This window comes from Mesocricetus auratus, unplaced genomic scaffold (assembly GCF_017639785.1).
Source record: "Mesocricetus auratus isolate SY011 unplaced genomic scaffold, BCM_Maur_2.0 Super-Scaffold_100013, whole genome shotgun sequence".
Classification (NCBI taxonomy): domain Eukaryota; kingdom Metazoa; phylum Chordata; class Mammalia; order Rodentia; family Cricetidae; genus Mesocricetus; species Mesocricetus auratus.
In genome coordinates, this window is record NW_024429196.1 from 28,252,230 (window position 1) to 28,273,705 (window position 21,476).

The 21,476-nt window shown below is 42.5% G+C and overlaps 1 protein-coding gene across 4 annotated transcripts in view; it reads left to right on the top strand.

Annotated features, from left to right (window-relative positions):
* The window catches only part of Sfmbt2 (Scm like with four mbt domains 2), a 185,475-nt gene that overhangs the window by 143,105 nt on the left and 20,894 nt on the right, over positions 1-21,476 (top strand). For 3 of the 4 annotated variants that reach the window (XM_005071721.4, XM_013114692.3, XM_040755535.1), the window contains 2 exons: positions 2,709-2,851; positions 15,377-15,486. In XM_005071721.4, coding sequence (XP_005071778.1) covers positions 2,709-2,851; positions 15,377-15,486 — 253 coding nt within the window. The remainder of the gene's footprint in view (positions 1-2,708; positions 2,852-15,376; positions 15,487-21,476) is intronic. The other variant, XM_013114693.3, reaches the window with a different exon arrangement.

Below are 21,476 nucleotides of genomic sequence, written 5' to 3' on the forward strand. Positions count from 1 at the left end.
CCACTTTGAGACTGTTTTCTGTTCCTCCGTGGCTACTCAGTAACAGATACACATTTAAGTTTTTTTATTAGATTGAAGTTGTACTTCATCTTTACTGCTGTTTGGCCAGGAGCTGTAGACAGGTCCTGGAATCTGCAGGGAAAAGATCTGTTTGGTATTTGGCCATTACAAACCTAATTAGCATTCTGTGTCACAGACCACGGTGAAGTAAAGAAAAACACTGAGCGTTGGTACTGGGCATTCCTTTCTTGCCATTTTTATCATACTTCTACTTGAGAGATGGTCTTGCCATGTAGCCCAGGCCAACTTTGAACTCCCAGCCTACTGAGTACTAGGATTGCAAGTGTGAGCCACTGTCTCTGGCTTATCCATCTGTACCCTTGCCCCAGTGACTCCTACTTATCCCACACTCACTTTTGATTGACTAATGAAAACCTGAGGTGAGAAGAGGATTGTGACCTTTGTTAATACATTGTTACATCTTTGTGAGATACAGTTGTGATTGGCCACTGGACTACCAAGTGTGACTAGATATGTCTGCATGAGCTGGCACTTGACTCAGGGTTCTGTGTTCTTGACCAAACAAAATCTGCTTTGAATTCCAGGACTATGGTCTATGTACTAAGAATACTTTCACTAGCTGATGTTCTCTTTGTAATAAAGAGAACAACTCTATAAATAGAGTAGATGAACATTTAACTAAAGGTCTGGATAATACTACCAAAAAATTATAAGGAAATTTAGTTGTGAAGTTAATTATCTAGCTTGTATAAAATGCAAATTTCAAAGTGCTTTTGGAAAACTACATCAGCTACTATTGTATAGTCCACTGCAGTAATGTTACTCTTCTCATTGATTCAGCATAAATCCCTACCTCCTATCTACTGGGTCTTAAGTTTAAGAAACCTGCCTTTCTCAACTGTTAAATTACCTTCACACAAATAGTTGTATTTCTGAAGCAGTATAACTGTTTCTGTGGCATATCTTAGGTACAAGCTGAGTGAGTACACCAGACAGTAGGTCTCTTAGCCCAAAGAGAAACTTCATTACACATTACAAATACCAAGAAAGTTTAGTCAGGTCATATGTGACAATGCACACTTGGGATCCCATAGCAGAAGAGTTACAAGTTCCACACAAGTGTGGCCTATAGAACAGCAAACCCAACATGCCCCACTGAGTATGTCCAAAGGATGGGAGTTCAAGCCATGATGTGGTGTGTTTTGTCTCCATCAGATTGTCAACATGGAGAAGCCTGACCATGCCTAGTTGGCTTGGGTGTGGAAAAAGAGCAACTCTAGCATGGTGCCGTTGGGAATGCCCATAGCGTTGTCATGTAGGGAGCAGTGTGGTCATCTTTACTAAGAGTTTAGCTATGCAGATGGATGGACTAGCCACTTCCATGTCCTTACACAAATCTCTTGCCCATATGCAGAAGTCAACTTTTGAAGACACGTTCCTTAAGTCAATCCTGAAAACTCAGGAAAAGTATCAATAGCTAAGTATTTGTAAGAGAAAGAACAAATAAACTGCTATATACATAAAAGGAATGAATCATTATAAAAGTAAAAACTGAATGTTTTGAGTTGATTGGTAAATTTGATTAATTTTATTGACTTGTGACTCTAGAAAATTTAAGCAATTAACAAAATGCAATAGAAAACCATCCATGATATTTTTTGTAAAGATCCCAAATACATATCATTTGTTGCACAATCCATGTGTTGAGAAGTAGTTTATTAATTTGTATGAAAATGATAAGAAGATATTTCAGGGTGATGGTTGCTTCTAAGGCAGAGGTTCTCAACCTGTTGGTCACAATGCCTTTGAGAGTCAAATTACCCTTTCACAGGGGTCACCAAATACTATCAGAAAACATGGATATTTACATTATGAATCATAACAGCAGCAAAATTACAGTTATGAAGTAGCAATGAAAATAATTTTATGGTTGGGCCGTCACCACTTGAAGAACTGTATTAAAGGGTTACAACAGTAGAAAGATTGAGAACCACTTTTCTAGGGCAATGAGAGGAGTTGCTGGGGTAGAACTTACAGAGGATCTTATCTGTATGACAATGGTGGTCCTTGAGCTGTGTAAGAATTTCTGGTTTGTCATTGTTACAGTCTGCTTCTTTCTGTATGTAGATGCTATCTGATCTACAGAAAACTCTGATGTTTACATGATGGGAAAACAAGCAAAGTGGAATAGTATCTTAATACAGTTTTTACAGATGAGCTGATGTGCTAGTGTTAGACCACGGGACACCTTTCTCCAAGGAGAAAAGCATGCATCTCTCTGTCAAACTTTCAAACTGAAGTCAGGCTGCTTGATTAGAATGACAGCAGCTCTAGCTCTCGGGGAAGCGGCGACCGTTCAGAGTTCATTTCTACTCCAGATCCTCCAGCAGTCAAGACGAGATCTTTGGATTCAGCGCAGGTCTTGACAGCACCATAAGCCACAGTGTAGTCATCCACAGCATTCACTATGCGATTCTCTCCCAGCATTCACTATGCGATTCTCTCCCAGCATTCACTATGCGATTCTCTCCCAGCATTCACTATGCGATTCTCTCCACAGCATTCACTATGCGATTCTCTCCACAGCATTCACTATGCGATTCTCTCCCAGCATTCACTATGCGATTCTCTCCACAGCATTCACTATGCGATTCTCTCCCAGCATTCACTATGCGATTCTCTCCCAGCAGGAACGGTTAACGGGAAGTACTGCTGCCCACAGCTGTTTGTCAACCACCGGTGTTTCTCAGGCCCATTCCTGAACAAAGGGAGGATTGCAGAGCTACCTCAGTCAGTGGGGCCTGGCAAGTGTGTACTGGTGCTTAAAGAGGTAAGGCATCGGGACTGTTCTCACAGGAGCTTTTCATTGTGTTTGGTTTCCACAGGGGATGTCCAAGACCTCAAGTCGATTCGCTTGAGTTCACATCCAGCAAAGCACCACACTGTACTTGGATGGAACACTAGAGATTCAAAAGCGACATCCCTACCCATGAAAGACTCGAAGTCTAATCACATGCTTTTCCTAATGAGTTAGGGAGATATCTTATGATATATTTAAATCAAGTGCTCTAGGAAGACAAGACAGGAGAATGACTCTGGAGTGAACACTCAGGGCCAAGTAGTGTAAGTTTCTCAAGGAAGAAGGTACCTTGGACAGCCAAGAGACCTCAAAAGGCAGGATTGAGTGGCTGGCATCTTTTCTTTGCCTTTTCTGCCTTTTAAAAGACAGGGTTTCATGTATTTCAGGCTGGCCTTGAACTTGCTATCTATTCAGTGATGACCAAGAATTCCTTATGTTCCTCCCTCCATCACCCAAATGCAGGAGTTACAGGTATATACTACTACCCAAGTTTTTATGTAGTGACGGTATCTAACTCAGGGCTTCCTGCATTCTACCAGCTGAGCTACCAACCCAAGTGGCATCTTTGCTGTCCTCTCCTCCTCAGTGCCTGCCTGGCACCTGCGCTAGACAATAATAACTGCCCCCCCCCGGTCTGTTGCCCTGGCCACTCATCACTTGGGGAGTACTTCCCATTTCCTTCCTGTTTGGGGAGGTGACCTATCATAGAGGCTAACCTCAAGGAAGCAAATGGACATTGGAGGTCCTTCTGGGTTTTGTGTTTGTTTGTTTGGTTGGTTTTCTTGGGTTTGGTTTTTGAAGCAGAGTTTCTCTGTGTAACAGCTCTGACTTCCCTTTAGACATAATTGCCTCAAACTCACAGAGATCCACCTCCCGAGTGCTGGATTAAAGGTGTGTGCCACTATCGTCTAGCATAAACAAAAATTTTATTAGTTTTGTGTGCGTTGGTGTTTTGCCTGCATGTATGAGAATGTCTGAACTAGAGTCGCAGAGAGTTGTGAGTTACCATGTGAGTGCCGGGAATTGAACCTGGCTCAACCCATCTCCTTTAGAAAACCCGCTGGTGCTCTTAAACGCTGGGCTGTATCTTCAGCCTACTTCTGCATCTTACTGGTCCAACCTCAGGTGGTATTGATGACCCACTGGAATAATAGAATAGTTTCTAGACTCTTCCAGGAACTTTCTGCTCTTGCTCTGCACACCCCAGGGCTCTCTCTAAGAGAAAGGATACCAGTATGACTTTTTTATTGCTGATGTACCAGGATGAATGGCTTTTAAAGCACAATTCTGCAGCTACAAAGTCCATTTACCCATTGACCAATTGTTTACCAGGCAGCTTCTAGGAGCCAGGAGCTACCACTATCTGAACCATTCTGTCCGTCTGAGTTTCCTATTTAGTTTTAGGAAAAGTACATAATCCAAAGCTAAATAAATGTAGGTGTGTTCTAGAGATGGGAGCACAGGTCTGTGAGAACAGAAGTATGTGTGTGGGGGGGAATGGCAGGTGACATTTGACTTGGCAGAGTCCTTGCAGTCTCAACTGTACATCATGGTGGGCATTTGGGGAATATACTGATGAGCAGGTCAGGCTTGGCTATGGCTATCCAATAGGTTAAAAAGGGTGTGTTATATTTTAAGAATAAAACCCAAGAGGATTCTGGGTTGTTTGGTGTTTCATTGTTGAGTAGCACCAAGGAGTTCAGAGGAGGCTGAGTGTGAACAGCTCTCTTTGGTATTCCAAGCAGTTTGGTATGAAGCCTGGGTAGGGAGGATTTCTTATAGTGACATCAGGTTGATGTGACTGGACTGTGGCTAAGATGGCATAGATTGTTTGCCTGTTTTAGTGCCTGGTATTGAGAGGTCAGGGACACCAAACCTGACATAGACACAGAGAATAATCGAGTTTCTTTACAGCCACCTGAAGCCTGATTCGCATGGCAGATTCTGGTTGCTAACACAAGACTTAGCTATGTTAACCAACAAGACCTTGGTTTCATTCTCTCTTCAGAGGTTGGCTATCTTACTTGACTAAATGATTTTTTCCAAGTTGAAACAAGTTATCCTTAATCTTTTTCTGATAGATTGCCAGTCACCAAAATAAAAAACCCAGCCAAAAGCAGTTTTCTGATGACAAAAGTTGGTTTTTGCTGATGGTTAAAAATGTATATAGCAGGATGGAAGGAAAAATAAATAAATAAAAAGCAAGCGCTTCCATTCTGTGAGTGGAAGAAAAATGTAAGTTCCACCAAAGCAATATTTATGCTAATGCTCTTCCTTTGGTTCCAGAACCTCTGCATGGCTTCAAATTTCATTTTGCTTAAAGAGTACGAGGTAATTGAAGCAGAGACAGAGTGCCTTGCTTTTCCGGGCCATTGGCAGTATTGAAAATTTAAACACTTTTGTGTCTTCAGAAAATGGAAAGTGAGAGTTGCTTTCTCTGTGTCTGATCTGCTCTAAGTGCAAAGTGTTTGTAGGTAGATGCAGGGCTGGTGTTTGGAAAGGTTAGCTGTAAACTGAGGAAAGAGGTCCTCAGATATGTAAGGGGGTCTATATGTTAGAGAGCAGGAAGCTTCTAGGAAGTTGTGGTTAAAGTGTGCATCAACTTGTTTTCCGGGTATTAGAGTCGGGAGGGCTTTGTAGAGACCCAGAGATCCATGCCTGACTTATCTTGAACTCATAGATGGTATTAGAGGAGATAAGTTTAATTAAGCTGGAGCCAGAGTCCATTCCCAGCATCCTCTAAAAGTAAACTCGGGACCTGGAGTGGGTGTAGACCTTGTGGTGTTAGGTCCTTATGATGACCTCTTATATGCTGGGCCATTTTATGGACACAGTAGAATTTTGGGGGACAAATAATAGTGATGGCATTTGTCCTAAAATTTGCATGCTCAGACAGATCATTGCCAGTTGGGACCATCCATTTCTAACTCAAATCATTCCAATTTGATGCCTTCTCCAGTGTGCCAAGGACCCCGACAAATAGACAAGCTGTGGATTTATGTAGTATTATTCTAAGACTGCTAGTGTCTTGTGCCATCCTATGAATCCCCTGGTCTATCTGTTGCATTTGGCTTACATGCAGTGTATTGCTGGGGTATGAGCATACCCTCATATTAAAGGGAGAGCCAGCCAGCAGGGACACAAATTTGGAGAAGCAGAATGTCTCATCTGCTGACTCATGGCAGTGTGCCTTGTGATGAGTATCTCAACTTCTGATGATGAAATGGGAGAGGTGTTGCTGGCAGAAATGACTCTGAACATAGTGTGGTGAAAAGTTTGTGCCACTGGCTTTAAACAGACTCTGAGGCCTGTGATGACTCACTCCCAGGGTGATGCATGGAGGTTTGGGAACCTCTATGTTTTCTCTTAGAAGTTCTTAGCTTTAGAATATCTGCCAAGGTCAGACTCCTGTGTTCAACAAAAACAGAAGCATGTCGTTTCAAATGGGGAGTTTCCAGGAACTCTTTCCATGCTCTCCTCATCATTTTGGTTGTGTTAAACTGGCTGTCACTCTGTGGTTGCAAAAGCTTTGCAGAGGTGTGACCTCTCTTCTTTGGCAGCCTGGACTATAGCAACAAAAAGCAAAGCAAGCATGCAAACAAACAAACAAATAACTATAAGGAAAGCCACCATATTGTAAATGTCTATTAGGACTCAAAAATATCACAATCTTGCCCTTGCCCTTTCTTTTGCTCCTAGCTAATTCTTAGGAGACAGGGTCACAGAGCCTGTACCTGTAGGGAACTTTTGGATGTGATGAGCTTCCATGACTGTATCATTTCCTTGGATAGATGTGATGAGCCTCTGTGAGAGTACCCCTTCCTTAGATGTGATGTGATGAGTTTCCGTAAGTGTATCATTTCCTCAGATGTGATGAGCCTCTGTGAGTGTATCACTTCCTTGCTGGGTGACTTTCTACCCTAGTGAGTTGAGGATGCCAGAAAAGCAATGAGACTTCTGCGCATGAGTAAGATCAAGAGACTGAATATGATACTGTATATCAGATCCACCAAGATGGGCATCCTATTTCTGATTGAAGAAATAAGATTATAAGCCTGTTCCATACTGTCTAGTTCACATACTCAATTATGTCCATATTCCACTGTGTATCCCGTCTCTGTATCTGCCACCTGCCTAGTTATCCGCCTATCTAACCATCTGTCTGTGTATCATCTCTTACAGTACCCAACCTCTATATCTTTCAATCTATTTGCCTATCCCCTACCATCTATATCTGTCTGTTGTCTACATGTTTAATCATCTATGTTAGCACCTGTCAACCTATCCATCTATTTATCCAGCTATCATCTAGTTCCATCATGTTCATTAATCTATCTTACTCATCATGCATCTTCTTCCTCATAATCTATCATCTAGCTCTCTATTATCTTTCATCATTATGTCATGTATCTATTACATATTTATACTTATTTATATCTATGTATTTACCTATTTATCATCTATCTATCATAGTATCTGTGTACCATCTGTTACCATCATTCTCATCTATCAGATACTTGTATCTATCTCATTATTTATCATCTATATATCCATTCCTAATGTGTGAAGGCAAATAACAAGTCTATTTGTGGAGCTGATGGAAAATGGGGATGGCTATTAAGTCATGTTCATCAGTGAACCAGAAAGAAGTTTTCTTTCTTTCTTTCTTTCTTTCCTTCCTTCCTTCCTTCCTTCCTTCCTTCCTTCCTTCCTTCTTTCCTTCCTTCCTTCTTTCCTTCTTTCTTTATTTCTTTTTCCTTTGATTTTTGAGGCAGGATTTTTCTGTATAGCTTTGTAGACCAGGCTGACCTCGAACTCACAGAGATCCACCTGCCTCTGCCTCCTAAGTGCTGGGATTAAAGGTGTGCACCACCACCACTCAGGAAGAAGTTGACATTTAAATAACAGGGATTGTCTTGAATTAATTATTAGTTTTTATTAGCACCCGTTAAATAATAATAGATTTTATTATGACCTTTTCATGTGTATATTTAATGTATTTTGATCATTTCACCCCTGGATATGTCCATGTAATCTATCCCTCCTTTTACTGTTATCTTCCTCTTTTCAAATAGTCCTTTCTACTGTATTAGTTTTGACCAGTGAATTAGGGTTACTTATAGTAACGTGAGAGATAGTTTAAAGGAGTATGGATAACTTACCCATGGCTACACCCCTGAAGAAAATGACCCTTCTCCCAGTAACCCTTAACTAGCCTGTAAATCCTCAGGGAAGAGCAGGCTGGGCCTCTTATGTACCTCTCTACTCTATATTGAAATATTCAGTTCTCAGACTTATGCAGGCTTATTCAGGTGACCATAGATGCCAAGTGTTAAAGAGGGCAGTGGTTGTGTCATTTCCAGAAGACAGTGTTCCACAACTGTCTGCTCTTTCTTCCAGCTCTTAGATTCTTTCTGTCACCTCTTATACAGTGTTACCTGAGCCTTGGAGAGAGTGCTATAGATGTCCCATTTTTGGGCTAAGTGTTCAGCACTCACTCACTCTTAGTACCCTTTGTGAGTCTCTATAGAAAGGATTTTCCCCAGTGACACTGCACAGATGAAAAGCCTCCTTTAACTGAATTCCATCAAAGTCAGTCATCAGAATCAAAGGCAGAGGCACACATGCCTCATGAAGGTGTTCTCCTGTGCCTTTGCTGCTACTCCTGGGTGTTAATGTTGAACATCAACCCATTAAGAATGATGCAGCAGGCTTGGACTAGTGTGTCCATGATAATGCATGTGTATGACTTGTGATACAGGTGTTTGTGGGATTCCTGGTAACGTCTGCTAGGCATTACTAAAGAAAAGTTCAAGCTGCTTTTGCTCTTGTACCTTTCTCTATTGTTTTCCTATATGGAAGACACAATACATTTATTGAACTTTCTCATCATACCATAGAGGACTTTATAGCAACGGAAATCCAAAACCAAAGCTATCTCTTTCCTGGGCCTCCATTCACCCCACTATATGGTATCAGATAGATTCTTTTTTTTTCAGATTTGTTTATTTGAATTAGAAACAAGGTTGTTTTACATGTCAATCCCAGTTCCCTCTCCCTCCCCTCCTCCACTAACTCCCTCCAGCCCCCTATCCCATCCTGGGGAGAGACCTTCCATGGGGTATCTTCAAAGTCTGTCATATCATTTGGACCAGGGCCTAGGCTCTCTCCCACGTGTCTAGGCTGAGAAAGTATCCTTCTATGTGGAATGAGCTGCCAGTGTCCATTCCTATACTAGGGATAAATACTGATCCACTGCCAGAGGCCCCATAGATTTCCCAGGCGTCTTAACTGACACCTAAGATCAGAGGTCTGGATCAGTCCTGTGCTGATTTCCCAGCTATCAGTCTGGGGTCTATGAGCTCACCCTTGTCAGGTCAGCTGTTTCTGTGGGTTTCTCCAGCCTGGTTTTGACCCATTTGCGCATCAGTCCTTCCTCTCTGAAACTGGATTCCAGAGTTTAGCTCAGTGTTTAGCTGTGGGTGTCTACTTGTGCTTCCATCAGCTACTGGATGAAGGCTCTAGGATGGCATATAAGGGAGACATCAATCTCATTATTGGAGAAGGGCATTTAAGGTAGCCTCTCCACTATTGATTAGATTGTTTGTTGGGGTCATCCTTGTAGATCTCTGAACGTTTCCCTAGTGCCAAATTTCTCTTTAAATCTACAATGACTCCTTCTATTATGGTATCTCTTTTCTTTGTCTCCTCTATTCTTCCCCCAACTCAACCTTCCTGCTCACTCATGTCCTCCTCTCCACTTCTCTTCTCCACTTTTCTTTCTCCTAACTCCCTCTCCCATCCTCCCATGCTCCCAATTTGCTCATGAGATTTTGTCCCTTTCCCCTTCTCTGGGGGACCATGTATGCCACACTCTTTGGGTCCTCCTTGTTTCCTAGCTTTTCTGGCAGTGTGGATTGTAGGCTAGTAATCCTTTGCTCTACATCTAACATTCATATATGAGTGAGTACATATCATGTTTGTCTTTTTGTGACTGGGTTACCTCAATCAGGATGGTTTCTTCTAGTTCCATCCATTTGCCTGCAAATTTCAAGATTTCATTTTTTTCCTGCTGAGTAGTGCTCCACTGTGTAAATGTACCACATTTTCTCTATCCATTCTTCAGTTGAGGGGCATCTAGGTTGCTTACAGGTTCTGGGTATTACAAATAATGCTGATATGAACATAGGTGAACAGATGTCCTTGTTGTATGAATGTGCATCTTTTGGGTATATGCCTAAGAGTGGAATTGCTGGATCTTGTGGCAGACTGATTGGCATTTTCCTGAGGAACCTCCATACTGATTTCCAAAGTGGCTGTACCAGGTGACACTCCCATCTGCAGTGGAGGAGTGTTCCCCTTTCTCCACATCCTCTCCAGCATAAACTGTCATTGGTGTTTTTTATTTTAGCCATTCTGACAGGACTAAGATGGTATCCCAGAGTTGATTTGATTTGCATTTCCCTGATGGCTAAGGATGTTGAGCACTTTCCTAAGTGTCTCTCAGCTATTTTAGACTCCTCTATTGAGAATTCTCTATTTAGTTCTCTATTTATTTTTTAATGGGATTATTTGGTGTTTTGGCGACTAACTTCTTGAATTCTTTGTAAATTTTGGAAATCAGCCCTTTGTCAGGTGTGGGGGTTGATGAATATCTATTCCATTCTGTGGGCTGCTGTTTTGTGTTGTTGACTGTGTCCTTTGCCTTAAAGAAGCTTCTCGGTTTCAGGAGGTCCCGTTTATTAATTGTCAATCTCAGTGTCTGTGCTACTGGTGTTATGTTCAGGAAGCTGTATCCTGTACCAGTTCATTCAAGGGTACCTCCCACTTTCTCTTCTAAGAGGTACAGTTTGGCTGCATTTATGTTGAGGTCTTAGATCCATTTGGACTTAAGTTTTGTGCATGGCAATAGATGGATCTCTCTGCCGTCTTCTACATGCCAGCATCCAGTTATGCCAGCACCATTTGTTGAAGATGCTTTCTTCTTCCGTTGTATAATTTTAGCTTCTTTGTCAAAAATCAGTTGTTTGTAGGTGTGTGGATTAGTATCAGGGTTTTCAATTTGATGCCTTTGGTCTATTTGTCTATTTTTATGCCAATACCAAGCTGTTTTCATGACTATAGCTCTATAATAGAGGTTGAAATCAGGCATTGTGATGCCTCTGGAAGCTCCTTTATTGTACAGAGTTGTTTTGGCTATCCTGGGTCTTTTGTTTTTCCATATAAAGTTGATTATTATTCTTTCAAGGTCTGTGAAGAATTGTGCCGGTAATTTGATGGGGATTGCAATGAATCGCTAGATTGCTTTTGGTAAGATTGCCATTTTTACTATGTTGATCCTGCTTATCCAAGAGCATGATGGATCTTTCCATTTTCTGGTATCTTCTCTAATTCCTTTCTTTAAAGACTCAAAGTTTTTGCTATACAGGTCTTTCACTTTTTTGGTTGGCGTTATCCCAAGATATTTTATGTTGTTTGTGGCTATTTTAAGGGGTGATGTTTCTCTGATTTCTTTCTCAGTCCATTTGTCATCTGTATATAGTTTCTTGAAGTGATTAATTCATCAATTTTCAGTGAGCTAACTTCTGGTTCCATATTGAAATTTACTGAACAAAAAATTTAAAAAATTAAAACCATACCCTTGCTCCTGTCATTCATAACTGTTGCTACAGATAATGTAATAGCATGGTGCCCCTGCCTTCTGTGTGCTTAGATTAATAGTGACCACTGAAGAAGGCTGACAATCAGGAAAGGAATGTGGTGTTTTGTGGAGGATGCTTAAAGGGGTTTTCTGTGAAGGGACTTTTAGAAGGAAGACCTCAGAGAGAAAAAGAAAGGGCTATCTGGATGTTGTCATATTTCATTACTGTGGCATACCTGAGACCATTGGCTTATTGGGATAAAAAAGAATATTTGGCCTCAGAGTTGCTGGGATTCCAGTCATGATCCATTTGGTCCACTTGCTTTGGGATCTTTGTCAAGATAGCCCATCATGGCGGAGAGCACATGATGGAGGAAAGCTGTTCACCTCCATGCTTTGAAGTGACAGAGAAAGAAGATGGGGCTAGAATTCCTTCATCCCATCCCAGGATATGTTCTTAGTGACATAAAGATTCTCTTACCTCTCAGTACTGCCTGTCATTGGGGACCAAGCCTTTACTAACTGGTCCTTTAGGGACCTTACAGATTCAACTCATTGCAAGAGAAGTGAACAGACCTTCAGAGGATTTTTCTCAGTCCCCAGCTAATGTGGCAGGAACCAAATAAGCAGGGGCCTAACCATATCAGGAACCTGTCCCTGTAGGGTCACAGTGGATGAGCTCAATGTGGTAGCAGCCATAGGGACAATTACTAGGTAAATACAAGTGTTTCACATGCAAATGGAGAAAGTCATCTTGCCCAAAGGCTTGTAGCTTCATGGGGATCTAAGTGAGATTTGATGCCAGGCATTTCTAACTAGAGGTCATTGCTTTTCTCCTGTAACCCATCAGAGAGGAACTTGCTTATGGGGCTATGTTCTCAACATCCAAAACTCCAAAGGATGCAGTGAGCCATTGCTTTGCAGTGTGGATTTTCAATTGGAGTTGCTCAGATGGATCTTTGTTAACAGTTTCCTTAGCTGAGGGTGGACTTCATGCTATTCCTAACTCTTATGGAGAACATACTGAATTGGATTCTGATCGTTTGCAAGGCAAAGTCATCTGCTTTAACACTACCTAGTGATAATATCTATCTACATAGTTCTTATTCTTCCATTTGCATGTTTGTATGTACTGTGCATGTGTATACATGCATGTTTGTATATGGGGTGGCATGCACATGAGGGGTATGAATGCATTTGGAGGTCTGAGGTATTCATTGAGATGGTGCCTCTCAACCAGACCTTTATTATGTGACTAGTCTGGCTAGCTAGTTTGCTCTGAGAGCTCCTGTTTCTATCTTATGAGGCTGGGATCACAGGTGGCCAGTTCTTTAACCTTTGAGCAATCTCCCTAGCCTCATGTAGTTCTTTTTATTGGGCAGCTGTATTTTCTTCAGCAATCACGGACATATGTGTGTATCTGCACTGTGTGTATATGTGTGTGCGTATCAGCACTCTAGCGTCTTAGAAATCCTCGTTGAACTTGAAGACGAGTGGGAAAAACCATGCGAAAGAAAATTCAGTATTGGGTGCTTTTACAAATTTAACTGCTGCTTGTTTCCAGGCTGAATTGAACTCTGGCTGGAAGGCATGTTCTGGTTATATTCACAGTCACAAAATGCATTCTGTTATGCAGCAAATGACAGCATAGCTCTGGGGTTTTCCCCACTAGTCAAAATGAAAAGAACCAACTGAAATGCTATTGCCTGATAATAAATGCTTCACATGCTACTGCAACCAGCTCTAATTAGATTTATTTTTAAACTCAGTTTTTACATTGTACTGATGGCAAACGGAAAAATTAGATGATTGTTTTAATGCAGGAAACAAAATGTACCACAACAGTCTGCATTGCCTTGTTGTTCCATTTTAACCTAGGTTCAAATGTACCTCTTATTGGTGACAGTCAGAGCTCTTGGAACAAAGCTCAGTGCCACCTAGGATAAAGTGGGTTACATACTAACAGCATAATACATTTGTCTCTGTTTTGGCAGGAGTGTAAGTAGTCATGTTTGTATACATGTATGGGAAGGTGTGTGTGTGTGTGTGTGTGTGGGTGTGTGTGTGTGAGAGAGAGAGAGAGACAGAGAGACAGAGAGACAGAGAGACAGAGAGACTACATGTCCAGAAGTCATACATGTATGAGTACATGTAATTGCCAGAAGTGGAACCAGAAACTCACCAGTTTGGCTGGAATAAGCTCCAGGGATCTGCCTGTCTTTGCGTTCCAGTTCCGAGAACCTGACTTGTTATGTAGGTCCTGGGACTTGAGCACAGATCTTTATATTTGTGTAGCAAGCACTTTGCCGATGCAGCCATATCCCTATCTCTGAAAGGTTTATTCTCCTCAGAGGTTATGAGGGTATATCTACCCCAGCCAATATTTTCCCGAATAGCCTTCTGTCTCCTCTTTTATGTTGACTGATTTCCACCTAAAGTAGACATGGTGGTAGGAGTGCTTGTCTCCCATCTTAGAACTATTTTTCTCACTCTCTATTGTATTTTGCCACCACACATGTAGTATGTACCTTCATCATGATGTGACTAGTTTTCCTTTTTCTGGACTTGGGTAAACTTGAGAAGAAGTGGTACCATGTAATGTTCCTGCCTGTCTGTATTCTTAGCATCCCATGGAGCTGCCACAGATGGTCACTTTGTGGAATTTCACACCTGATATCCTGTTTCCTTCTTCATGCTGTTGAATGTATATGGGTATCAGGATCTTGGAGTATGGTAGAGATGTGAATGTTAACAATTAATCATGCAGGCATGGTGACACATTCCTGGAGTTCTGGTACTTGGGAGGTAGAAGCAGGATGCTCAGAGTTAGACATCAGCTTTGGCTACATGAGACGCTGTCTCCAAAACACACACACACACACACACACACACACAACACACACACACACACACACACACACACACAAAATGAGTAAATCATGACTTACTTAGTGAGAGGCCAGGGCCCAGAGGTTTAAGTCCTTGGCACATTGAGAATTACTAGGAATAACTCTTTTCTCTAGAACCTGCTCCTTTGACTCTTAGTGTACAAATATCTGGGCATTCTGGCAACTTCGCTGTAGGTAATTGCCACATAATTATTTTCTTGGACTTAATACTTGGAAATGGGGGTGTTATTTAAAGACGTATTTGAAGACATATGATACTAGATGATGTTAAATACTCCAGACTACTGATCAAAACACATACCCAAGAACACTATCAAATTAAATGCCCCTAAGTTGAGAGACTGTCAGCTTCCAGAAACTTCTTACACTCCTTAGAGGTGTCTGAAGTCTCCACCACAGTGTTAGCCCAAATATATTGTTTGCTTCATTAGTTACCTTAAAAAGTATAAAATTAATATTTATGTTCGACTAGTATTTGAGGGGCTATGCACAGGAATGTTTGTGGAGACAAGAAGAGGGTGCTGGATCTCTTAAGAGTGGAAATCGCAAGCAGTTTGAGCTGCTAGACATGGGTGCTGGGAACCAAATATAGCCCCCAAGAGCTACTGAGCCATCTTTCCAGACTCCAGTACGGGTCTTAAAAACAGAGTGAAGAACTCAGAACCCCAGTGAAGAACTGTGCTGTTGGAGAATAATGACCTGAAGAGCTTTGAGCATCAGGCACTCCCGCCAGTGAGCAGTTTCCAAATTCCAAGCAAGGGTGGCTAGGTTTTATATTTTCTGGTTGGTGAGTTAGTTCCATGTTGTCTCAGAGTGTTTTACTAGACTTCATCAGAGCCCTTCATTTAATGAGATGTAAGGCAAAAACCTCTTGTCAACACATTCTTGTCCAACTCAACAGGAATGGATACAATTGTGGTTGATTTGGCATCTTCCTTCCCACAGGTTCTTAGCATGATAATCAATGCAGCCTACAAGCCTGGGAGGGTATTGAGAGAATTGCAACTGGTGGAAGACCCCCACTGGAATTTTCAGGAGGAGACACTCAAGGCAAAGTAAGTATTCTTAATTCTGGGACACAGAGGGTTTGCAATGTTTTCCCTGATGTTTCGAAACTTCTCATTCCTTGATTTGATATTACCCCGATGAACAAAAACGAGTAGCAGGTCTGCTGTATCACACCTCCATGTACTACAGGTAGACTTACTGTCTGGATTAGTTTTCATTGTCTCCATGACGAAATACTTAATGAAAGCAACTTAGGGGGCCAAGGTTTATTTTTCCTCATGGCTTCAAGGAGTTCAGTCCATGCTCAGATGGCTCCATTTCTACTTCTGTGTTGAGACAGAACAGCATGACGGTGGGAAGTGTGGCTGAGATTATTCATGTCACAGTGGACAGGAAGCCAAGCAGAAGAGGAATGAGGTGATTAGGTATAATCTTCCAAGACACTTCCCCAGTGACCTATTTGTGTCAGCTTGTTACCACCTTCTAAAGACTCTGCCAGCTCTTAAAATAGAACTGTCAGCTAAGGACCAGATGTTTAATAGAAGGGCCTTAGAGGGACATTTCACATATAAACTGTAACAGCGATATTTCTGCTATATTGAGCTGCCTTAAGCATTAAAATTGCAAATATGAAATGCAGATTTGCTTAACTAATATTTTGTGCATGTGTTTTTATGTATATGTGTGCACTGTATATGTGCAAGTGTATGTTTGTGTATTAATTATGCAGTTATGTATGGAGGCCAAAGAGCACACTTATGATATTTGGGAGACAGGGTCTCCCATTTTCTTAGAGTTTGCCACATAGGTGAGGCTTAATGAGCAACAAGCCCCAGGTACCTTCCTGTTTCTTCATTCCCACTTTAAGGACTATAAGTCACCACATCTGGCTTCTTTAAATGGGTTTTAGGGCTTGAACTTGGGTCCTTGTGCTTGCAAGGCAGGCATTTTACTGATTGAGTCATCTCCCCAGCTAAACATTCAGGGGAAAAAACTTATCTGTGTTTATAAGCCAATAAATGACTTAGAGAGGAGAAAAACATACATAGCAGGGATGTCCTTTGCCATTATTGCAGATATTTGTTAATAGTCTTCAATATTTGCCGTTATGACCTGTTAGTCCCAGATAAAAAGTTCTCTGCCTTAGGGTGGAAAAAAGTTAGAAATAGAAGAAACGGATACATGTCTTTGGCTTGCATTAAGTAGAATGGCAACAAGCTCTGGGTCCACATATTGGCTGACTTTCTTCTTTTATTTGGAAATTGAGAAGGTGGCAAGTTTTGTTTCATGTAAAGTCTTTCTCTTTTTATTTTGTGTGTGTGTGTGTGTGTGTGTGTGTGTGTGTGTGTGTGTGTGTGTAGGAGGTTTTTTAAAGTCAGGGCCTCTGTTAGTCAACCCAGCTTTTAAAATTTTTAGTTTGTGACAAGTCTCACTAAGGTGCCCAGACTACCCATTCTTGCTATGTTTCTTAGGAGACCTTGAGCTTGAGACCTCCTGCCTCAGCTTCTTGTGTAGTTGGGGTTGCAGGCAGGTGCCAACACATCTGGCTTACATTGCATTTCTCCATCTCTGAAAAGGAGAACAGGATCCTTGACACTGTTCTTGGTCATGCTCAATATTGCTTAGTGTCTGAGAGGGTTCTTAGTCTTTTGTGGGTTCCCATATTGCCATATAGATAGCCAAGACGGTCTTAGACTCCTGATCCTCCTCTCCTGCTCATACCTCCCAAGTGCTGGCTTTACAGGTGTGCACCAATACATCTAGTTTAATTATGGGGATGGAAGCCAGGGCCTCATGCATAATTTGTAAATGGCTAGTATAATTTCCTCTGTTAATAACCTTTCCTGGTACCATTATGTGGCTGGTGAAACAGTTTAGAGTCAGCTACCTACCCCACATCTCTGGTGTCTCTTTAGATCAGCCCTGTGGTCTTCAGTTCCATAAAGGTCATTTATGGTCTAACGATGCCCTGCCCAATCACAAGGGGAAGGGAATGAAGGACTGTATGGAGAGGGTTTAATTTTACAAAGCATAAAGCCAATGACAGGCAAAATTACATGCCATCACCCCAAGAAACTCTTACAGGAGCTTCTCCCACAGCACAGAAGAAACAAAGCAGTTTTTTCCCTTTTAATTTTCCATATTCCATGTTCTATAAGGTTCTGCCCTGACAGAATTTTTTTCCCAGAGTCCTGATAGGCTAATGCCAGAAGACTCCAGTCAGTGTTTACACAGAGAAATCCTTACTTTTCACTTTTGAATTTTTCTGTACCACTTACTATAACCCAGAGACACCTAACAGTTATGGAAATAACCAGAACACAAACGTCCCAAGTCTCATTAAAAGCACCGCTCTTCCTAAATCAGCCAGAAACTTATTCCATGACAGAAAGTGTTCATTTTGCAAGTGTTTGCACTTATTTCCATGTAACTGAGTCTATGGGAGCTTTTATTGAATTCAGGCTGGTAGAATTGAAACAGACACCTTGCTTTCCATTCTGCTCAATTACAAAGGCAACATATTACCTCTTTTATCAAGGATGGCAGTGAGGTCCTCTGCAAAACCTTGCACAGCATCTTCTCAGGAGGAAATGCCTGTCTGCACGGGGTTTCTCCTGGCCTGATCATAGCAGCCCCTCTAAGCAGCTGCTAATGATGACAGCTTTGCAGTCAGCAGGAGCCTGGTGGTGACAGTTCTGTGTGTTGTGTCACCTCTTTCCTTCTCATGGCAAATGACAACTTTCTAGGCCCTGACAACTTGGCTCGGCTTTTCTTTATGCAAATGGAAGGAGACTGGAGAGTGAGCTAGCTTCTTCCTCTGTATTGAAAGGCAGGAGTGGCCTGTATTGTGAATGAATTAACTTAGCAGAGGTTAGACCTGATGTTTGAGATTGTAGTTGTCTTTGTTGCCTGAGCTGAACTGTAATGCTATAGTGTCTTTGGGAGTTGAGGGCCTGTGATAGCCCCCAGGTAAATGTTTGATGTCACTTGGCCTCTGTGGTTGCTCACTGTTTTGCTTTTCTTTTCTTCTAAAAATATTTTTAGCATACATTAGCTATATATAATAACTAGTTTTATTAGGACATTTCCCTTCATGGAATAAGGCATTTTCCTCCGTTACCCTTGTTTATCTCCAGCCCATTGCACACATCCTGTTTCTTCTCCCCAACTAGTTGTTCTTCTAGTTCATCTCCCCATCCTCCTGGTCATCTTCTTTGTGGTCCTGCTCCTCCTGGTCCTCCGCGTCTTGGTCCTCTCCCTCTTGTCCTCCTCCTGCTTCATGACCCAGTGTGTTTCATTAGTATTTCATAAAGTCACATAGGTAGAAGTGTTTACAGAAGTTTGAACGACTTACCGGTGGCTATTCCACAGAGTGAAGCCTTCCCCTCGCTCATTTGCTGTTTTTCTCCTCGTCGTCCTCGTCCTCGTCCTCGTCCTCCTCCTCCTCCTCGTCCTCCTCGTCCTCCTCCTCCTCCTCTTCTTCTTCTTCTATTGGAGGATGGTATTTTCCTCAAAGAGTAAATATGTATTTTTTGCTTCACAAGATAAGTGTGCCTTTCAGGAAATTTTGACCTGTAAATAAAACAAAAGCCAGCATGATCACATACATTAGTCTACTGGTGTTTCCCATACGTTTTCATCAGTTCTACCTTTCACACCACTAAGGAAAGGGATGCAGGGTTTGGGCAACTGTAAGACGTGTGCCCTGTCGTTGTTCCTCAGCATGTGTCTGAAAACTGGATCGCCTGCGCTGACAAAGGGAAAAGCATGCTGGCATCGTTCATTGCAGCCGTTTTGTAATGGAAAAATTTCCTTCTGATAAATGTCAGTATTCCAAGCTACCTGTGTCATTCTGAATTTTAAGATGGGGGAAATTTTACTCTCTCCTTTAGGATAAGACAGTTTCTTTCTATCTTACCTCTTCTTTGAGCCTGTATTAGGGAAGCCGGGGAGACGATCTACAGATTTTTTTCCAGGCTCTTATGGCAACTTTGTTCTGCTTCGCTGTCATGTGGGCAGAGGCGGCAAGGCTAAGTCGGAGCTTGTTTTAGTTGTGTGTGTGAGCTGTGTTAGTCATGGAGTTCTCATCTCTCCCACGCTGGTGGCTGCCTCTGTGATCCTCACTTTCTCCCTCCTCTCCCTCTTTAGCCATGTCACAGCTTTCTATGTTATGAGCAGAAGGATGTCATCCTGGGGGGTTTGTGTGAAAAAGGATTCCCAAATAGAGAGTCTGATCACTGGGAGGGAGTTCTTGCTCTCATTTCTTATTTTGTTTACCTGCATCAGAGAAGCACAATTTGCACTCCTGAAATATACCTGCAACTGCCTGGTTGAGGAGCTTGCTCCATGGGGGGGGGGGTGTTAGTCAGGTGTTAGTAGTAAATGAGTCAGCCGTATAGCTTGAGACTCTTGCTTAATGAGCTTGGGGCCATGGGTTTCGATCATAGCAGTATGTGTGTGTCCCAGTGTGTGTCACTGTGTGTATCACAGTGCATGTTGCATCTGGGAAATGGGGTTTCAAAGCATAAGACTGTGCGAGCGGTTCTCTGTGATTTGGTTGTACTAGGCTCTTGCTTTGCTGATAGACTCTGGAATTTGCTTTGTGTTGGCCCGGAGGAATCAATCCTCTTGCCCAAGTTCTCTGATGCCAGCCAGAGGTGCCTGTAGCTTTCTGAAGGCAGCACCTCCATGGCAGGCGTGGCAATAAATCCAGATTCCTGTCCCGCCCGCCATGCCTGCAGCACCTTCAGTCCCATTTGCAGCTCCTGCCTCTGACGGCAGGAAACCTGCTGTAAATACACAGTAAGAAGTAGCTTTGGGCAAGAAGGACTTCCTTTGCCTCACAACCTCAGGGCAGAGTCCATCATGGTGGAAAGCATGCTCTAGCTGTGCTGACAAGACATGGGTGACTGGTCACTTAGGATCTACAGTAGGGAAGCAGAGACATTGATGCTGGTCTCAGCTGACTTCCCGCCTTCCCCCTTTTCATTCAGTTTAGGACCACAGCCTAAGGGATGGTACCGTCTGTATTCACAGTGGGCCTTCTTTCTTTAGCCTTTCTGGAAACATCCTCACAGATACACACAGGGCAGTGTCTTCTAGTTGATTTGAATCCAGTTGACAGTGAGTTGACAATGAATATCCGCCATCGCACCTGCAATTGCTAACTGCAGTACATTATTTGATCAGATGCCAACACCACCTCAGTAGCCTCCCTCCCTCCGCCTGTGTTAGTCTCACATGCAGATGGCCTCCTTACCACCACCCCCACTGCAGCCTCTCCTATCCCAGGACAGTGCCTCCCCGGTGGATTGTATTAAAGAGAACAGCACCTTTGGTCGGGAGGGGAGGTGCGATTCGGCAGATGGTTAGCGACCTTCAGGGACACCAGTCAGTGGTGGCTCGTGGACAGCTCTGGGATTAAAGAGGCCATCTTGATTGCCCTGAGCCCGGTCACCAAGCCTTTTGTGCTTCCTCCACAGTCACTAGCTAGATGGGAGCTGTCCTGGAAAAAGCCAAAGCAAGGCAGTTTTGGGAAGTTGAGTCACACCCTAAATGAGCCGTGGCTGACTCTGTGTGCCTGCAGTACCCTGCCCCGGAGTCAGGAACGTCAGACTCTGGAGGAACAGTGTCTTGCTATGTTACAGCACTCTACCCAGACACTACACCTTGCTCAGTCCCTCCACCACCGTGGAATCTACATAGCCATGTGAAAGAAAGCCATCATTATTTGACTGTGATTTAATTCTCATTTCAGTATATTTAAGTGGACCTTTCCTAATTATGGGAGAGTTTAGTAAAGCTCTTGCTTTGTTATAAGACAATACAATGACATATGTATATGGTTGCCATAATGAAGCCCGTTACTTTGTGTGCAAACTGTAAAAGTTAATAAGACAAAGGAAAGGGCTACTGTTTCAACTGAATCGGCCTGAAGTAGGAAGGGAAATAAATGATTTCCCCATGGCCACAGCAAGCAGCCCTGCTCTCTCCGTGTCTCTTGATGCACTTTGTCACTGTGGGTTTCCGACACGCA